We start from the raw sequence: 17,329 nt of genomic DNA, 5'->3' as shown, positions 1-17,329 counted from the left end.
TAAAACAACATACACCAGCGCTGTAAGATATAGTTATAGAGATACAGATGTACAACAAGATACTGTGGAAACAGATTGCGGAACCATGAAATGACAAGGCTGGTGTGTCGAGGCGCACAATTTCACCCACACCGTCTGATCAGGTCACCGCAGTGTCTGACGCAGGGGCCTGATTCGCCATCTGTGTTAGCACAGAGGCACACCCAAAAAAACAGAAGGAGATATTCCCTCAGTGCTGGAGCAGTGGGCGGGGCTGAGTGCAGAGGAAGAGACAAAGCAAGCAGAAAAGGAACCCGGGCCCTACCGAGCAGGGGAGGGCTGGAGGGGGCCTGTAATTATTTAACAGAGCGGAAGCAGATTATTTATAACGAAGATTGTATTTCTCTATCTTTTGTCCGGGGGTCACTATTGGGTTTCTACACCATTTTGTTGGTGTAAGCATATGTACAGACGTCGGCATTGTCACTAAGCCAATGCAGTGAAGGAGCTGCCACCCAAACATTTACAGCCAGGGAAGATTGAGATTTTAAATGGGGGTGCACTCATCCCCCACCCAGTCTTAACACCATTCAGGCTGTCTATTCAGCCCCTCCCTGATGTTTTGTTCACTCTCCCCCCTGCCCCTCAGACACAAACACACCCCTCATCTGTGCTACGGTTCAGCGTGATCACAAAGCACTGACCCACAACAGATGCATTCTCGCGTTGGAAAACAGTTCATGTTTTGCATTTCATAAAAGCAAACGCAGAGATCAAGATAAGCGTCGCAGATCATTCAGCCAGGCAACCGCTACAAACCCAGCAGGTCGAGTTACACAAGTGAGACCTGAAAATCCAGAATTTTAAAAATTCCCCTTAATATCAGGCTGATTGCAAGTCTAAAGCAATTTGTTGAAGAAACCAGCGACAATGGGCCAAGCCCAAGGGGTCACATTACAAATGTCAAACATGAAATTCCAGAATAAAAAATCCCCCTTATTATCAGGATAAGTATAAAGCAATTTGTTGAAAAACAAAACAAACAAAAAAAAATTTCAAGATTGAATGTCTACAATTGGCCATACCCAAGGCGTCATGTTACACACGTCATACCTGAAAATCCAGAATAAAAAAAATTCCCCTTAATATCAGGCTAATTTCAAGGCGATGCACAATGCGTTGAAGAAAACGACCAAATTCAGAAGGCTATTCTGAGAATGGCACTGTGCCTGTACCACGTGTGAAAGTGGCGGCGCTCTGCGTGTAGACCTGTAAACATTGGCTTTTATTGGTGGTGTTCAAACAGCCCTCACCAAACAGCTATAGTCTTTACAACATGGCAGCAGCAAACACGTCTCTGCACTGCCACACGGGGCTGAGGTTTACTAGTCAACGGTGCGAATGCCAAAGTTCATAGAGGACATGCATTTTCCGTCTCGTTATCTCGGCGTTTCCTAGGTTGTTTTCTTGAGATTTTGAAAAAAGTTATTTATCCTCCAAACCACTACTTAATCCATGAGCTGCATTGATCTCTCAAGAAAATGTTTGCCGCAATCTTGGTGGCAACTTTGGTGGTAGTAGCCTAGTGGGGTAACACACTCGCCTATGAGCCAGAAGACCCAGGTTCAAATCCCACTACCATTGTGTCCCTGAGCAAGACACTTAACCCTGAGTGTCTCCTGGGGGAGACTGTCCCTGTAACTACTGATTGTAAGTCGCTCTGGATAAGGGCGTCTGGTAAATGCTGTAAATGTAAATGGTTATGTTGAGTTAACGAGAAAAAAAATTAACTGCGTATTCTCTATGGACTTCTGTTGCCTATATCTGACCCACACATCAATTTGTAGTAACACCTCACATCGACATTATCCTCCTGATCCTCCACATGGTGCAGCTACATCTCTGGAAATGTCTGCATCGCACGTTATCTGGTGACAGACTATTTTCTGTAACCCTAACCAGCCAGAAACTGAGAGGTGGTGGCATTTTCCCATGCGCCGAGCACAAACAGCGGCTTTGTTGTTCCAGATAAAGGGCTTAAAAGTGCTCCTTGTCTTCAACTATAATAGCTATTGGGGGTCCAGTGCAGGATTTACCTGCTCAGCTTGGCTCTGGAGGACCCAGACCCAGATCACACAGCGAATACAAAATTGCATTTTATGGTGGAATTACGATAAATGATCAATGAGATACTGCAATGGATTAATAGTTTAGTAGATTATTGCCATCTGACAGAAAAGGTACGATTATGTCCAGCATTTCCAGCAAAAGCAGCATGGGCATTTTGCTAATGTAGGTTGGTTCACAATACTGATGCACCAAAGAGCATTCTGCTTGGTGCCGCATTCACATAAATAAAAAAGACCTCACACAGATCTATGGCCTAAGTTCCTTTTTGCATCGGACCCTACGCCCATTGATCCCTGTGCATAAATTGCCCAGGGGGGTTTGTATAACGTAATCCCAGTGTTTTCACAGACCAGAAGTCGGCACAGTAGTGAGCATTCTCTCAGGCTTAACCACCGCTACTGTCGTGAAATTCTGCAATGATGAAAAGGAAACTGAAAGCCAGTGGTAAATGTTTTGCTCTATGCATGCACCAACCCCCCACTGGAAATTTCTAGAAATAAATTCCCAGAAGCACTTGTAATCTTGCAAAAAATAGAAGTAAATCCCCCAGCAATTGCATTTCTGAGCATAAACGTTTTTTTTTGTAAGATGCTTCTGTATTATTAATTTAATTCAATGCCTGCCAGCTGTGAAGATTCATATTTGCTTTCATATAGAACCTCTGTTCCTTTTTTTTTACATATGACCTGTTGCGAACAAAGAGCGTGCACTGATATCAAGCCCTGTTAGGAAAATCCTCTTCACGTCCTTGTGTCGTAGCCTTGAGTTTATTTTCTCTATCTGGGCAAAGCGCAGCCAACTCGACGCATATTTGCATTGCAAACTTTGTACTGGACACTTTGCCCTTTGAGGGCAATCAGGGGGTCACATCAAACCGAAAAACTGTGCAGCCAGTGTCCATTTATCCACCGCCCACCTTCCCTAACCTAGTTTACCTGGCTGGGTGGCATGGGACGTGTGGTGGTGGTAGTAGTCGCATGGTTAACACACTCTCCTATCAACCATAAGACTCAGGTTCAAATCCCACTTACTACCATTGTGTCCCTGAGCAGGACACTTAACCCTAAATTGCTCCGGGGGGGGGGGACTGTCCCTGTAACTACTGATTGTAAGTTGCTCTGGATAAGGGCGTCTGATAAATGCTGTAAATGTGTGGTAGTAGCCTAGTGGGTAACACACTCTCCTATGAACCGGAAGACCCAGGTTCAAATCTCACTTACTACCATTGTCTCCCTGAGCAAGACACTTAACCCCGAGTGTCTCCAGGGGGGGACTGTCCCTATAACTACTGATTGTAAGTCGCTCTGGATAAGGGCGTCTGGTAAATTGCCATAAATGTAAATTTAAAGGTGTGGCTGGGTGCATTTAATGTCTGTTGCAGGCCAGCAGAGCCCTTGGCTGTAGACAGGAGGCTGATGACCCTCACCCTGCTGTTTTCTTTACTTTACAAGCTTGACCTTAGAAAAGAAAGTTTTGTGAACTTGTGAGAATGTTGTGACCAGCATTTTGAAAATGTGGGCGCTCTGTGCCAAGTCATAAACAGCAACTGCCTGCAATTTCCTCTGGTGATTGATAATAATGAGGCAGTGGGCAGTGGTGGCCTAGCGGTTAAGGAAGCGACCCCGTAATCAGAAGGTTGCCGGTTCGAATCCAGATCCGCCAAGGTACCACTGAGGTGCCACTGAGCAAAGCACCGTCCCCACACACTGCTCCCCGGGCGCTGGTCATGGCTGCCCACTGCTCACTCAGGGTGATGGGTTAAATGCAGAGGACAAATTTCACTGTGTGCACCGTGTGCTGTGCTGCTGTGTATCACATGTGACAATCACTTCACTTTATTATTATTATTATTATTAATGAATATCAGAGTGGTATCACCACATCGCGAGAGAAAAGTTATCTCCTGAATCATTGAATGAATCTGCAGAACCCATGGAGATTGTCCTGAGAGAAACATGAAAATGTACCATGACAGTGACTGTCATGTTCCTGCAGGCAAATTATGAAACATCTTCAGACAGTTAAAGATGGGCATCTGTGTTACATTTTTCACATAATCTGGCACTCAGAAGGTGGGAATAGGCCTTTGGCGTGTTCGGATGTGGTAATCTTCTTTTTCCTACAATCACTTATTATCAAAACAGAGAAAAATGACCAAATGACCATGTACAAGAAATGAGAATTCCTAAGAAATCCTGACATAAACGTGAACATGCATGGAGCGTTTTCCAGAAGGTCTATATAAAGTGATGTCTGGTATATCGTTCTGTCTTCTTTCAGGCGGATAAACCAACTCCCCGCCATGATCGATTGTGCTCGTGTTCCTGCATAGTCTTCACCCACTCAAAATATTCCGACTCTCCTTTGTTAACCCCTTGACGCCTCTGCGCTAAGTGATGCGCCCTTTCCGGTCGGAGCGAGCGCACGCACGCACGCACGCACGCCTTTCTCTTCCTGTCCTCCCGCTTGACTTCGACCGGCGAGATCACCATGGAAACGACATTATTCCCAACGACTCGGCGGCCAGGCAGGGAATAGTACAGAGCCCCTCTTCCCCTTCGTGCTGAACGCGTCGCGGAGCGCCCAAATGGCGCCTTTGCCATTCGGCGTGGCATTTTATACGGGGTTTGATTTAAGCCCGTCGCCCCGCCCCCCTTCCCGTCTGCTCCGGCGCGCAATAACGGGCCACTTAAATATCGCCCGCTCGGGCAATTTATAACGCGTGCACGCGCTTTACGTTCGAGGCGAGGCGCCACACGTCACCGCCACCGCTGCACTGTACGTGCGTTATTTACCGTGAAAACCACCGGGCGGTGGGAGGACCCCACGTTGTCGATTCACGGAGAATCGTCACCAAGCAGTTTGCAAAGATATATAATATAACAGGACAGTACATTTTGGGCGAATTATACTGCAACAGGTTCAAAATTGCTGTGGGAGGAATTAGTGCGAATGGAATCCGTACGTTATGAATACGTGGACAGAACTGCATGTAACAAGTGTAGTTATTATAAGGCACACCGTCGGGGCATCCATAAACCCGGTGATTTGTGCAGCCATGATCCGATTTATAAAACGCATCATAAACGAATCCATTTTTTTTCATTGCTTCAAAACGGTCTCGTAAAATGTTACCGCGACGAGTAGAATTTTTTTTTCTCCCCCAGATTCGCTACAACCCGCTCCGCTCCATTGTTCGCTCGCAGTTCCGAGCCCCGCCCCCCGTCCGGAGCGGCGGCCCGCGATTGGCCGAGCTCGGAGCAGGATGCCGTCATCGCGCGGAATGCCCATTCATCTGTGCAGTTGGGCGTTGGACTCCGCATCTTATTAGCGGCGAGGGAGATTTCTCCATTTTCCACCCTGTCTACGGCGACACTGCCACAAATCTGGGAATTTTTTTTTAATTGCTCCTCTTCGCCGGCTAGATTATTTTTTTGTTGCTTCCATTTGAGCAATTACGTTCACCGGGGCTGGATTTCCACTTCTACCACGGCAAACTTTTGAACTGAAGGCGGCCGCAGCGAGGGCGCACATCGTAAAGAGGCTCGAGGTCTTTGTTCGTGGTTTTTGGATCGGTTGAGTCTCTTTGTTGGAGCGAAAGCATGGGAGCGCAATTCTCCAAGACGGGGGCGAAAGGCGAGACCGTGGCCGAAAAGCCCGGCGAGGCGGCTGCCTCTCCCACCAAAACAAATGGACAGGTAACCATTATCGGTACTTTTCGTAAAAAAAAAATCTTTTCAATTTTTCGAGCGACGGCTTCATGCGCTCGCCGGTTGGGCATCACACACCGGATTCAAACCGGTCCCGTCGTTTTTGGCGGTTTTCTCCCTTTCGGGTGGTTTGTATGGCAGGAGGGCTGCGGTTATAAGTTATTGCGAGTTTCGTGCGTTTTTTCGGGCAAGGACCCCCGTGCGCTTTACGCGCACCGACGCCGCTTTGCACGTGCGCTCGCGCCGGATTCGGATCCGAATCCTTTTGGTTTTTAAGTGTGTCGCGTGGACTCAAGTTGGTGGAACGCCCGCAACTGTTGCCACGCGGGGCGTGGGTCTGTTTTCTTTTACGTGTCCCTTTAGGAGCAACGTTGGCGTTCGTCCGCTTCCGATTGGGTTTTTTTTTTCAGCGGCCGAAATGCCTGCGCGGTGGCAACAATGGCCCGTGGCCGCGTCGCGCACCACGCCTTTTGTTAACGATGCGCGGTGCGTGGAGATGCTTGCCGTCGCGCAGAGGGGAGCGGACCGCCGATTCGCCGAATTTCTCGACGACCAGTTAGCGGACGTGGTGGGGACGTGTGGTTCTGGGCTCTTTGGGGGTTTGTTTTAAACTCTGCCCTGCGTGATCCGAGGTATTAATGAGCATCTGCTGTTTTAATGAGCATCTGCCTTGGTTTGGTGTACCAGCGGCTGGGAGTGTGTGCGCATCGCCCCCTGGCGGCGGACTGGTGATGTGTGCATATTTGCGCGCAATATTATCACCGTAATTAAAATGACATGGTGGTTTTTATTTTTAATGATTCGGATTGTACGCATCGTTTTTATTTTTTGGAAGGTTGTTGACTAGAGATGGTTAGCAGAGCTGGGTCTGCCGAATGCGTTTGGTGTTACTGTTTTATTAAAAGAGCGGTGTTTGGCGCCCCTGCTGGCGGCGACTCGAACTGCCATGTTCAGTTTCTGGGTTTACCTGTGTGGCATGGTGTTAATGGCATGGCCTCCCTGTTTTGTTTAGGAAAATGGCCACGTGAAAGTGAACGGGGACGCGTCTCCTGCTGCTGAGGAGGGGAAAGAGGAGGTCCAGGCCAACGGCAGTGCCACAGCTGAGGAGGTCGTTAAGGAGGACGGGGAGAAGGCAGAGGCTGTGCCGGCAGAGAAGGAGGTTGCTGAGGGCGAGAAGGACAACGCGGAGGGTGCGTCACCAGCCGCGGAGGCTGATGGCGCAGTCAAGGCAGAGGATGGTGCTGCAGCGTCCTCCAGCAACGAGACGCCCAAGAAGAAGAAGAAGCGCTTTTCCTTCAAGAAGTCCTTCAAACTCAGTGGCTTCTCCTTCAAGAAGACCAAGAAGGAGACTGGAGAGGGAGCCGAGAATGAGGAGGCCGCTGCCGCATCCCCGGACGAGGCCAAGGCCGACGGCGCTGAAGCCACAGAGGCAGCCGCAGGAGAGGAGGCCAAGCCTGCTCAGGACGAGGCCGCGCCCGCCGTGGCTGGAGAGGAGGCCAAAGAGGCATCCAGCCCAGCTGAGGCAAAGTCTGAGGAGACGGCAGAGAAGTCGGCTGAGGAGGCCAAGCCGGCCCCTGCTACCGAGGAGCCAAAGGCCGAGGAGAAGCCGGCCGAGCCCGCGGCCGAAGCCAAGTCTCCAGAGCAGGAGGTCCCCAAGGCTGAGGAGGCCGCGCCCGCGTCGCAGGAGGCCGCGTCCAGTCCAGAGGCTCCAGCTGCCACTGAGGCTGCCGAGTAAAGAGGAGGAAGAACACGATTCAAAGAGCAAGATGGAAGAAACAAACAAAGAAAAAGGAGGAAAAAAAGATAATCAAAGAACATTTCCCTGTTTGTACGCTGGAGTGGTGCCGGGTCCTGTCTTTGGAGAACTTGTCTACAAACGGGGATATTTTAAAGCTTTTTTTTTTTTTTTTTTTTCTCCTTACCCTCCCCCTCCACAAAACCCATCTCAGTCCACTGTTACCATTCCGGGCAGAGAGGTGGGTGGCTTAGAAAAATTTAAAAGAGAAAACGCATCCACTCTTGGCCATATATATATTTTTTTGCATCAGTATTAAATTTTTTTTTTTTTTTTTTTTGCATTTTTATACAAATTATAAACTTGTCAAAAAGGTATGGACATGCCCATGGGATGAAGGAGGAGGGGTGGCGCTAACATGTAAATGAAGGGGGTTGGGGGAGGTGGCACCTTTCAAGGAGGTGACAGACTTTTTCTTTTTTTTTTTTTTTTTTTACTTTTAATGACCAACATCTACGTACCGCGCGGTTTACAACACTAAAGTCATACTTACCATGGGGAAATTATTGTTATAATAAAAAAAATCTTTAAAAAAAATACAACGATCGAAAGCAGCAGCAGCAACGATGACAACAGATTCAACTCCGAGCTTTAGGGTTTTAGGCCTTCGTTTGAAATCATAGGAGCTTTTCACTTCTCTCATTAGCTGTACCAGTCAGTGATTCCGTAGAAATACAGTTGTATAGGCTTTATTGTTTATTGCTGGTTTTATGACCTTAATAAAGTGTAAGTATGTATAGGCGGGGTGTTTTTAACTGTGATTATTGTACAAATGAAATCTTGGATCTCAAGAAGCACATGAAGTTTGCAGCTTTTTTTTTTTTTTTCTCCACCCTGCTCATTTTTTGTAAGATAACAACAACAAAAAGTCATCCTGGAAGACCTTTTAAGCAAATTTTGAACTCAACCAAGCTGTGATAAGTGGAATGGTTACTGTTTATATACTGTGGTATGTTTTTTTTGATTGCAGCAGAAAATGCTTTTTCTTTTTTTCCAGTGGTCTTTGACAAATTACGGAATCTCTTATCAGATGCAATGTTTGTGTAGCATCTTGTCTCTCTTTCTCTCTCGCGCTTTTTTTTTTTCCCTTTTGTAAATACTGGAAGAAGCTTTGACCAATTTGACTTAGAGATGGAATGTAACTTTGCTTACAAAATTGCTATTAAACTCCTCTGCTTAAGGTGTTCTAATTTTCTGCGAGCACACTAAAAGCAAAAAAACAATAATAATAAATGTGAAAAAAAATTTGAGCAGGCCCATGTCTTATTCTCGGTCTTACTGTGGGACTCGACGTAGCTCGACTTGTGCCAAGTGTTCGGGCTGTGTTTAATCATCCTTAGCTTTACAATTGCAATGCTAATGCGTGCAGTCTGTTTAAATACTTACCTTATGAGATGTAAAAAAAACAAAACTATGTTCTTGCCAATGGGACAGATAAGTTGGGATTTACTTGTTTTTTTTTTTCTGGAGCGACGGGCGAAAGCCATAAAACGACGTTTAAAGGACGTCCAGTGGTGTCGGTCGCAATTTCCAGAGGCTAAGCCCTCACACCAGTTACAGTTAGCTCGAATGCTAACATCACTTCACGGTGAGAGAACGTTGGGAGGACCCGGAGAAGCGAGATGGTGAGCCTGCGTCCAAGGCTTCGGGGCCACTTTACGCCCCCTCGAGGACGGGACGTGGCCCCGCAACTCCGCCGGTTACAAACGGGCGTTGCCGTGTTCGGTACCAGGACTGCGCCGGTTTTGCCTCTGGCGAATCCCGCTCTTTTCGGCGTTGCGTTCTGGATGGACGCGGCGGAGCGGGCGACCGTGGCATGTGGCAGCGCCATCTGGTGACCAGGAGCGGGATAGAGGGCTTATGTTCGGTGGAAATTAGTACCACAAGTGGGAAAATTACAGTAAACGGGGGAAAATGTGCATGTTTAACAATTATGGAGCAAAAAAAAAAAAAAAACATGTCAACGATCCTCATTTCTGTATTTTGTGACAGTAAGAAATGCACACGTAGTATCAAAACAATTTAATATGCAAATGCAAAATAGCAAATTTGAGACAAACGAAGTAATTTGCACACTTAATGTCAATGAACAGCCACATTATTTTCTGGAAAACACAGGTACAAAACACACAGATGGTTTATTAAAAAAATATAACATTGTTTCGATGAGGAGACAGACTTCTCTGGACACACGGCTGTTAGAAGGCAAAATAAATTTCACAAATTTGGAACACAGAAGTCATATTTAAAAAAAAAAAAAAACACACACACACACATACACACCTATGGCATAATAAATACAAAACTGCTGATCCTGGTGGTGGGAGATGCCGTTGACCTGTGTGAACCAGCTGCAGTGCCCCCTCGTGGTCACATCAGGCACTGCTAGAATAAATTATATTTATATTTACATTTACATTTACATTTACGGCATTTATCAGACGCCCTTATCCAGAGCGACTTACAATCAGTAGTTACAGGGGACAGTCCCCCTGGAGCAACTTAGGGTTAAGTGTCTTGCTCAGGGACACAATGGTAGTAAGCGGGATTTGAACCTGGGTCTTCTGGTTCATAGGCGAGTGTGTTATCCACTAGGCTACTACCACCCCATTACATTGTACAGATTACCACAAAACTACCAGTATTGCATTTGATAAATATAATTGAAGTAATTATATTATTTTTAAAAACATGTAGAAATCCCAAACAGATTTAACCAAGGGTTTTGCTTTATGACTAGAACTGTTCTGGCAGCAAGTTTCAGACGGTCTTTGGTAATTTGAGAAGAATTGCCCTGGCAATGCATATTTGTTGATCAGATCTTTTCTGTCTCAGCAGTCATCTTAGCAGCAACGATCATAGCCACGTCAGGCACATTTTATAATAAGGGCGCAATAATCAGCAGAAAATTGAGCACAGCAAACATCACTAAACTAGCCTGAATCCAGACACTTGATCAGCCCTGCTATAAATCTTGCCCAGTCTCATCATTACTGAGCGTGCTGCATGCACATCGTGGCTTTGGCTAAGATTAAATGACAATTCATGACCTGAACATCAACCACCTCAGATGGTAACAGCATTCAGGGTGTTTTACCTTTTTGTGTCAGCCTTCTCTGAGCTGCTCTCCTTCGACTTCTCCTCTTCTTTTACTTCTGTGTTGAAGGAAAAAAAAAAAAAAAAAGTGGATATAAAACACTTAGGATATCAAACAGAACAGAACAAACCAATGAAAAATTCAGAACACAAGGTGAGAATAATATGAACCTTCAAGTTTCTGGGGATGTTCATTTAATTGTTTGCAAAAGATGGCAGCATTTTAATATCCACAAGCATTCAACTCACCAACTTTCTTCTCCTCTCCCTCCTTCTTATCCTCCTCCACTCGTGCACGTTTTATACCCTTCTTGTGATTGACCACGTTCCTCCTTCCACCCTCCCCCTCGTCCTCGGAGTCTGAGAACTCTTCATCGCATGCAATTCTCTTATCAGACGCGCGAACTGAAAACAATGGACAGATGCAGCAGTGAGTAACGCAGACCATGGTGACTATTATGATTATTATGTACACCACACCACACGCGAAGGGGAGAATGATCTTACTGGACATGCGTTTGTCAGGATCCTCCGTGTCCTCATCCACCGTGTCGTCGGGAACGCTGTCCTCGGGGATGGCCTGCATCTGCACGCCAGGGGCGTGAGGCAGCATCCTCAGGTTCTCAAACAGGCGCTGTCTAAAGAACAAGTCAAAGGGGAAATCCGAATTATCTCCAGCCCTTTATGGTTTCCTTTCAATATTTACTAAGTTGCTTTTATGATGAATCATGATAAAAAAACATATCCCACAAGGTAACCTTACTACTAGTGCTACACGATTAATCTAATCTGTGCGATTACATGAACGCAAAAAGCAGCGATTTAAATGATTAGTACATGGATTGGAACATATCACTCATTCTCTCAAAGTTCAGTCGAATGTGACGTGTTTGGTCACATGACTTTTGGTTCAGTTCAATGGAGACCTCAGATTCGTGACTCGCATAGACATATGGGTAGACGCTGCATGACGAGGTGCCTCGTATGTCAACGTCACCGCCATATTGCGCCACCGCCAGATAGGCTCTGCTATGGACTTGTGCATCTTGGGGCTGTACAAACCGCTGAACGCTCCAAACCAGATCCCGGGGGATTACATTTCATAGGTAAGGCTGGACAATTGTTTTGAATATATTTGGCCATTATAAAATCCCGTTTTATAAGTCTTAACCTTAGCTAAGATAGGCTAAGCTAGCGAAGATATGCATTCCTGTGTTCAAGTCAGCCTCCAAACAACGTTTTGGCTAAACGTAGGCATTAACTATTTAGACTGTTCTTAGCTGTTTAGTTAACTTCTATCAAACTTTGAAGGATTCCTAAAGAAATTCGCCTCAGTTTACAAATATTAACCTTAGCTAAGCTAGCAAAGCTATGCCTCCCTGTGTTCAAGTCAGCCTCCAAACAACGTTTTGGCTAAACGTAAGAACTATAATACAGGATTTTATAATGGCCAAATATAATCAAAACAGTTGTTTAGCCTTACCAGGGTTTGTCGTTCGACAGTAATGTAAAGAATTTTTTTGTGATTATTTAATTTAGTAGAATATTGTATTTTGAAAGCACTGGGCATTTCAAGTTGTTATAAGTAGTTTGTATGTTTCACTTTGAAATTAAACATTTCACTATTAGTAATTTGTATGCGACTTTTCATTGATATACAAGCAAGTGTCCTTTATCATATCGCAATACTGATCTCAATAATTGCAATGTCTTTTTCCCCCAAATCGTGCAGCCCTACTTAATACCACCATCAAAAAGATGCTGGAAAGTAATATCTTACTAAATCTGCCACATGTTTCAGTTTTAATACAAACGAAAGTCTTACTTTATCTTGTCCATGTACTCCAGAGTGTTCTGGTTGGTCATGTTGGACGGGCTGATGTGCAATTTAAAGTCAGGCCCAAAGTACTCAAAGTAATCGTTGTACGGCAGCTCTGCAGACGAAAAAGCACGAGGAACCAAAGTTAAAGTGACTCCAGATTTTAATTAAGACATGCATCATTAATCTGAACAAACAATTTTATTTTACTGTTGTGCTGGAACTTTACAGATTTCTACGATCGTATAGCGCGCCACTAAAAATAACCAAGGACAGCATTAACACTCGATGGCACTTTGAAAGCCGAACACATAGCCGGAGGCAGAGAGAGTGTGAGTTTGTGTGTGTGTGTGTGTGTCTGCACTCTCTCAACATGCAGCATTTCATGAGGAGAGCCAATGGTCGCTCTGACAGGCAGCGCTAATGTCCCTTCTCACACACACACATTATCACTCAGTGACACACGGCTTAGTCAGTAACCCTGCTCACTGGGGAGCATTCTGAAAAACGACACCACTAACTGGCTTCATGCGCCATCCTGCTAATGTAACACCACCTGCGTTATCTGAACAAGTCATTTACATTCACAGCATTTATGAGACGCCCTTATCCACAGCAACTTATAGGGACCGTCCTCCCCTGGAGACACTCAGGGTTAAGTGTCCTGCTCAGGGACACGGTGGCAGTAAGTGGGGTTTGAACCTGGGTCTTCTGGTTAATAGGTGAGTGTGTCACCCACTAGGCTATTTTTTGAACATCCTAGTTTTACAGAAAGTGGGATTTTTTTTTTATGCGCATTAGGCCAACTTCACATCTAGTCTAAAGGGACATGGTCTTGTGGAGAACCTTGTTTACGCACCATCAGGGATGTCAGTGTCCAGGGCGATGGCAGTCTCGTAGGTCCAGCAGCGAGCCACGTTGCGGATGGTATAGCCACCACCGCCCAGCATGAGCAGCGGCAGGTTGAAGGACTTTATGTACTCCACGCACTTGGCGTGACCTGGAAGCCACCAAACGTGTGTTCATTCATGTCACCTGACGCACAGAAACAGCAGAACCTGTTGTGATGCATGGTACATATTTCCCCGCTCACCTCGGATGGTGAGATTAAAACAGCCCAGCCGGTCGCCTGAGAGAGAGTCGGCGCCACACTGCAGCACCACGGCACTGGGCTGGTACATCTCCATCACCTTCGCCATCACCTGCAGTCACCGGGGGAAATATAAATAAATAAATCGATCTGGAATCTGGTACTGCGACCGGAGCGCTCGGACGCAATCGTGCCGCAACACACACTCACCGGTTTGAATATCTGCTCGTAAGACTCGTCGTCGATGCCATCCCTGAGAGGGAAGTTGACCGCATAATATTTACCTTTCCCGGCGCCGATATCCTGAGAAGAGAACCCATGGAGCACTCATCAAATATCACGGGAAGACTGTGCGAGGAATCTGCGTCCGAGGCGGCCCTTACCCTGAGGTCCCCAGTGCCGGGGAAGTACTCGCCATACTTGTGGAAGGACACGGTCATGACCCGGTCCGTGGTGTAAAACGCCTCTTCCACGCCGTCGCCGTGGTGGATGTCGATATCGATGTAGAGGACCCTCTGGTGGTATCTGGAATAATCCGGGGCAAAGTGATGAAGGGCTAAGGAAAACTTTGCTTATATACTTCACATAAGCTCTCAAAGTCCTTATAGTGGGACGACATAAATAAATGTTTTTCTGACTATTTTCTAGGTCAACTGAATTTTTATTTGAACTTATCCAACAGTAGGTCGCTGTGGTCCTAGGACTCAAAAGACTTATGGCAAAAAAAAATATTATATATTTATGTCATTTATCAGACACCCTTACAATCAGTAGTTACAGGGACTGTCCCCCCTCTGGAGACACAATGGTTGGGCGATTTGAGCCGGTGACTTGAAAGTGAAGTGATTGTCACATGTGATACACTGCAGCACAGCACACGGTGCACACAGTGAAATTTGTCCTCTGCATTTAACCCATCACCAATGGGCAGCCATGACAGGCACCCGGGGAGCAGTGTGTGGGGACAGTGCTTTGCTCAGTGGCACCTTGGCGGACCAGGATTCGAACCGGCAACCTTCCAATTACGGGGCCGCTTCTTTAACCTCTTGGCCACTACTGCCCTGACTTTGGGGTCTTCTGGTTCATAGGCGACCATAATCAACGAGAAATAAGTAAATATGTCCATTGTTAGAAAAATTTGAAATAAGAGTCCCTGGGTTCTTTTGGGCCATCAATTGTATAAAACAGAAGATACCAAGTGTTTTCCAATGTAACCCCAGACGGGCAGGTCAGGGACTCACTTGAGCAGCTCCAGGATGCCAAGGACAATGTCGTTAACGTAGCAGAACCCGGACGCCTCCGACTTTTTGGCATGGTGAAGCCCGCCGGCCCAGTTGACTGCGATGTCTGTCTGCTGCCTGTTGAGTTTCACTGATCCGGCTGCATTGGAGGGGAGATGCTGAGCATCACACACGATTCCTCAACTTATTTAACATGGGTTGAAATTTCAGCATATTTCTAAGAAAAAAAAAAAAAAACCCGGCAGTGTTTAAAAATGTCACGTTAATTTCCACTCACCAGCAGAGCCACCCGTTGACAGCTGGCAGAACTCGAACAATCCGTCAAACACGGGACAGTCCTCTCCAACGTTAACTGAGGGTACACACACACAAATATCCCCTTTCAAACCAGTCAAAAACAGCATTTATAAAATGGGTCCTATAGTTAAGCACTGTAAGAGACTTGAGAAAATAGCAACTTAATTGCTTTTGGGGCCGTGCACAATTAGGCCCAGCAAACTAGAAAACGATGGATACTTGACTATGTAAATGCGTTACGTACATCGCTGCATCTGCTTGCTGAACTCGGACATGTTGTCCGGCCGGATGGACCGTAGGAACTTGATGTAGTCATCGCTGTGGTACTTTGTCATTTCTTCAGCAGTGGCCTTGTGTGGCCTCTGCAGTGGCATAATAGTAAAAAACATCGTCGACAAGCCCTTCATTTAAATGGTTATTTATTTAATACATTTGGATTCCAAAGCACTTCATATTTTTGTTTTCAGCACAAACCAGGCTACAATAATATTGCAAGAGTCATCACACTTTTGAACAGTTTATGCTACAGTCAAAGAATTGACTGTTGCTACAAGCTGCAAAGTTTAATAGACATCTGGTCTTTTTTTATTTTTAGTTGGTATACACTTCAAGATAATGTAAGATAATGATGTTATATAAGAGCAGTTGCATGCTGGTGCAATAAGATGTACGTTGTGATCTGATTAGTCGACTAATCGGTGACTAGTTGACCAAAATAATCGTTTGTGGGAGCCCTAGTAGTGATACACTTACATATATTTCCATTTTCCGGTAAAGGCCATAGTTTAACAACAGGTTGTGGGTCATGCGAATTCTGTGGGGTTTCATGGGATGTCCTTGGCCATAATAATAATTCCCAATGTCACCTGAAAACAAGAGAGGTCTTTCAGTCAACATGAAACACAAAATTAGTTCTTAAGGGCAGGACAGGGACTTTTTACAAGCTCAGATACAACCTGCCATATTGTTAATCCAATGAACAACTGGTTGCGAGGTTGGGTGCTTTTGAAATCTACTCCATGGTTTTAAAAAAATATATAAAAATACGGACCGCTTTGGGATTTGTGCCATACAGTCCGCAGAATAAACTATGAGCGTGTATTATTATTATTACAATAAATGTTATTGCCGTAAGGGCCATTTGTCTGATTCGATTTCACAAATTAATTTAATTTAGTTAAATTCTGCTTAGTCAATAACAGTGAATATAACTGGTGTAAATGGACACCGGCCCAGGCGCTCCCACATGTGCGCATGCGCAATGGACGCACCGTTCGGTCCCATCAGTAATTTCGGGCCTGGGTGGCAAAGCAAAAAAAAGCCGAGATTTCAGTCGACCTCGTACTTTTTATTGTTTGCTTGTCTGTCGTCTGCACACAGGCTCGTCTGTCGACCTGCACACAGGCAGGAGGAGGGCTGCGAGTTGATTGTCGCGCAGCGGAACACAATGGCCGCTGCCTGGCTAACTGGTCCCTCATTGATTCTCAACTCGCTGCCCTTCACACAAGACGCAACACGTCGAGGAAAAACGCAACCAGCAAGGTAAAAAAAAAACCCCGGCGTTTTTGTTTCCACATCGGCGGACAGGCGAGATAATAAAATCCTCGCCGGAGGGAGAACCCGTTTGTTTGCTAGCAGGCTAACGCTAGCCAGCCGGAGTGAAGTGATGATGAGACGCCGCGCCGGGCTCCGTACCGTCGTAGTAGTAGCAGACCTTCTTCTTCGTGCCCCCCTGGACGGTGTAGGCCATGTCGCGTCGCGTCGCGTCGCTGCAGAGGCGGAGGTGTGGAGGACGGCAGCCGCGGTCGGTCGGTCGGTCGGCGTTGAGAAGAAAGAACCGGGGTAGGAAGGAGGGGGGTGGGGTGGGCGGAGTCTAGACAAGCACGAGTGGGCGGGGCCTTCAGCGCTGCCCGCCATCGCGGCTTGTTCTTACCTTTAATTACAAAATCAATTATAATGTTTTACCAAGCGTCTCATGTTTCAAGAGTTTCATCCATATCCATATACATGTTTTTATTAGCATCAATTATTAAAATATAATAAATAGTGGTCAGAACTATGAACAAGTTTGACATGTATCGCTCTAAAATATAGAAAACAATCCTGCTGGCTATTTGCAGTAATCTACGCTACATATCCAATGTCATTCAGATTGCAAACATGAATCTTTTA

The 17,329-nt window shown here is 45.9% G+C and overlaps 2 protein-coding genes across 6 annotated transcripts; one reads left to right on the top strand and one right to left on the bottom strand.

The window, feature by feature from the left end:
* The first annotated feature begins 5,401 nt into the window (after positions 1-5,401).
* marcksa (myristoylated alanine-rich protein kinase C substrate a) lies at positions 5,402-8,794 on the top strand. The gene is made up of 2 exons (XM_029001985.1): positions 5,402-5,807; positions 6,832-8,794. The coding sequence occupies exons 1-2, from the start codon at positions 5,712-5,714 to the stop codon at positions 7,552-7,554; spliced, it is 819 nt and encodes a 272-aa protein (XP_028857818.1). The 5' UTR covers positions 5,402-5,711; the 3' UTR covers positions 7,555-8,794.
* On the bottom strand, positions 8,669-17,014 carry LOC114802856 (histone deacetylase 2). 5 transcript variants are annotated; one of them, XR_003751802.1, is made up of 15 exons: positions 16,853-17,014; positions 15,911-16,023; positions 15,402-15,519; positions 15,138-15,212; positions 14,861-14,999; positions 14,003-14,144; positions 13,830-13,922; positions 13,623-13,731; positions 13,389-13,529; positions 12,536-12,644; positions 11,218-11,348; positions 10,960-11,115; positions 10,712-10,769; positions 9,898-9,999; positions 8,669-9,445 (listed from the first exon to the last, which is right to left on the bottom strand). XR_003751802.1 is itself a non-coding variant. In XM_029001980.1 (14 exons), the coding sequence occupies exons 1-14, from the start codon at positions 16,905-16,907 to the stop codon at positions 9,990-9,992; spliced, it is 1,449 nt and encodes a 482-aa protein (XP_028857813.1). In that variant the 5' UTR covers positions 16,908-17,014; the 3' UTR covers positions 9,622-9,989. The 5 variants fall into 5 exon arrangements, 2 of the variants coding, with proteins under 2 accessions (XP_028857813.1, XP_028857814.1); XR_003751801.1 differs by lacking the exon at positions 8,669-9,445 and adding an exon at positions 9,622-9,809; XR_003751803.1 differs by lacking the exon at positions 8,669-9,445 and adding an exon at positions 9,622-9,809 and having other exon boundaries at positions 9,898-9,996.
* Between the last annotated feature and the right edge of the window lie 315 nt (positions 17,015-17,329).

This window comes from Denticeps clupeoides, chromosome 14 (assembly GCF_900700375.1).
Source record: "Denticeps clupeoides chromosome 14, fDenClu1.1, whole genome shotgun sequence".
Classification (NCBI taxonomy): Eukaryota; Metazoa; Chordata; class Actinopteri; order Clupeiformes; family Denticipitidae; genus Denticeps; species Denticeps clupeoides.
The sequence above is the reverse complement of the archived record's forward strand: the minus strand, read 5'-3'. Positions and strand labels throughout refer to the sequence as shown.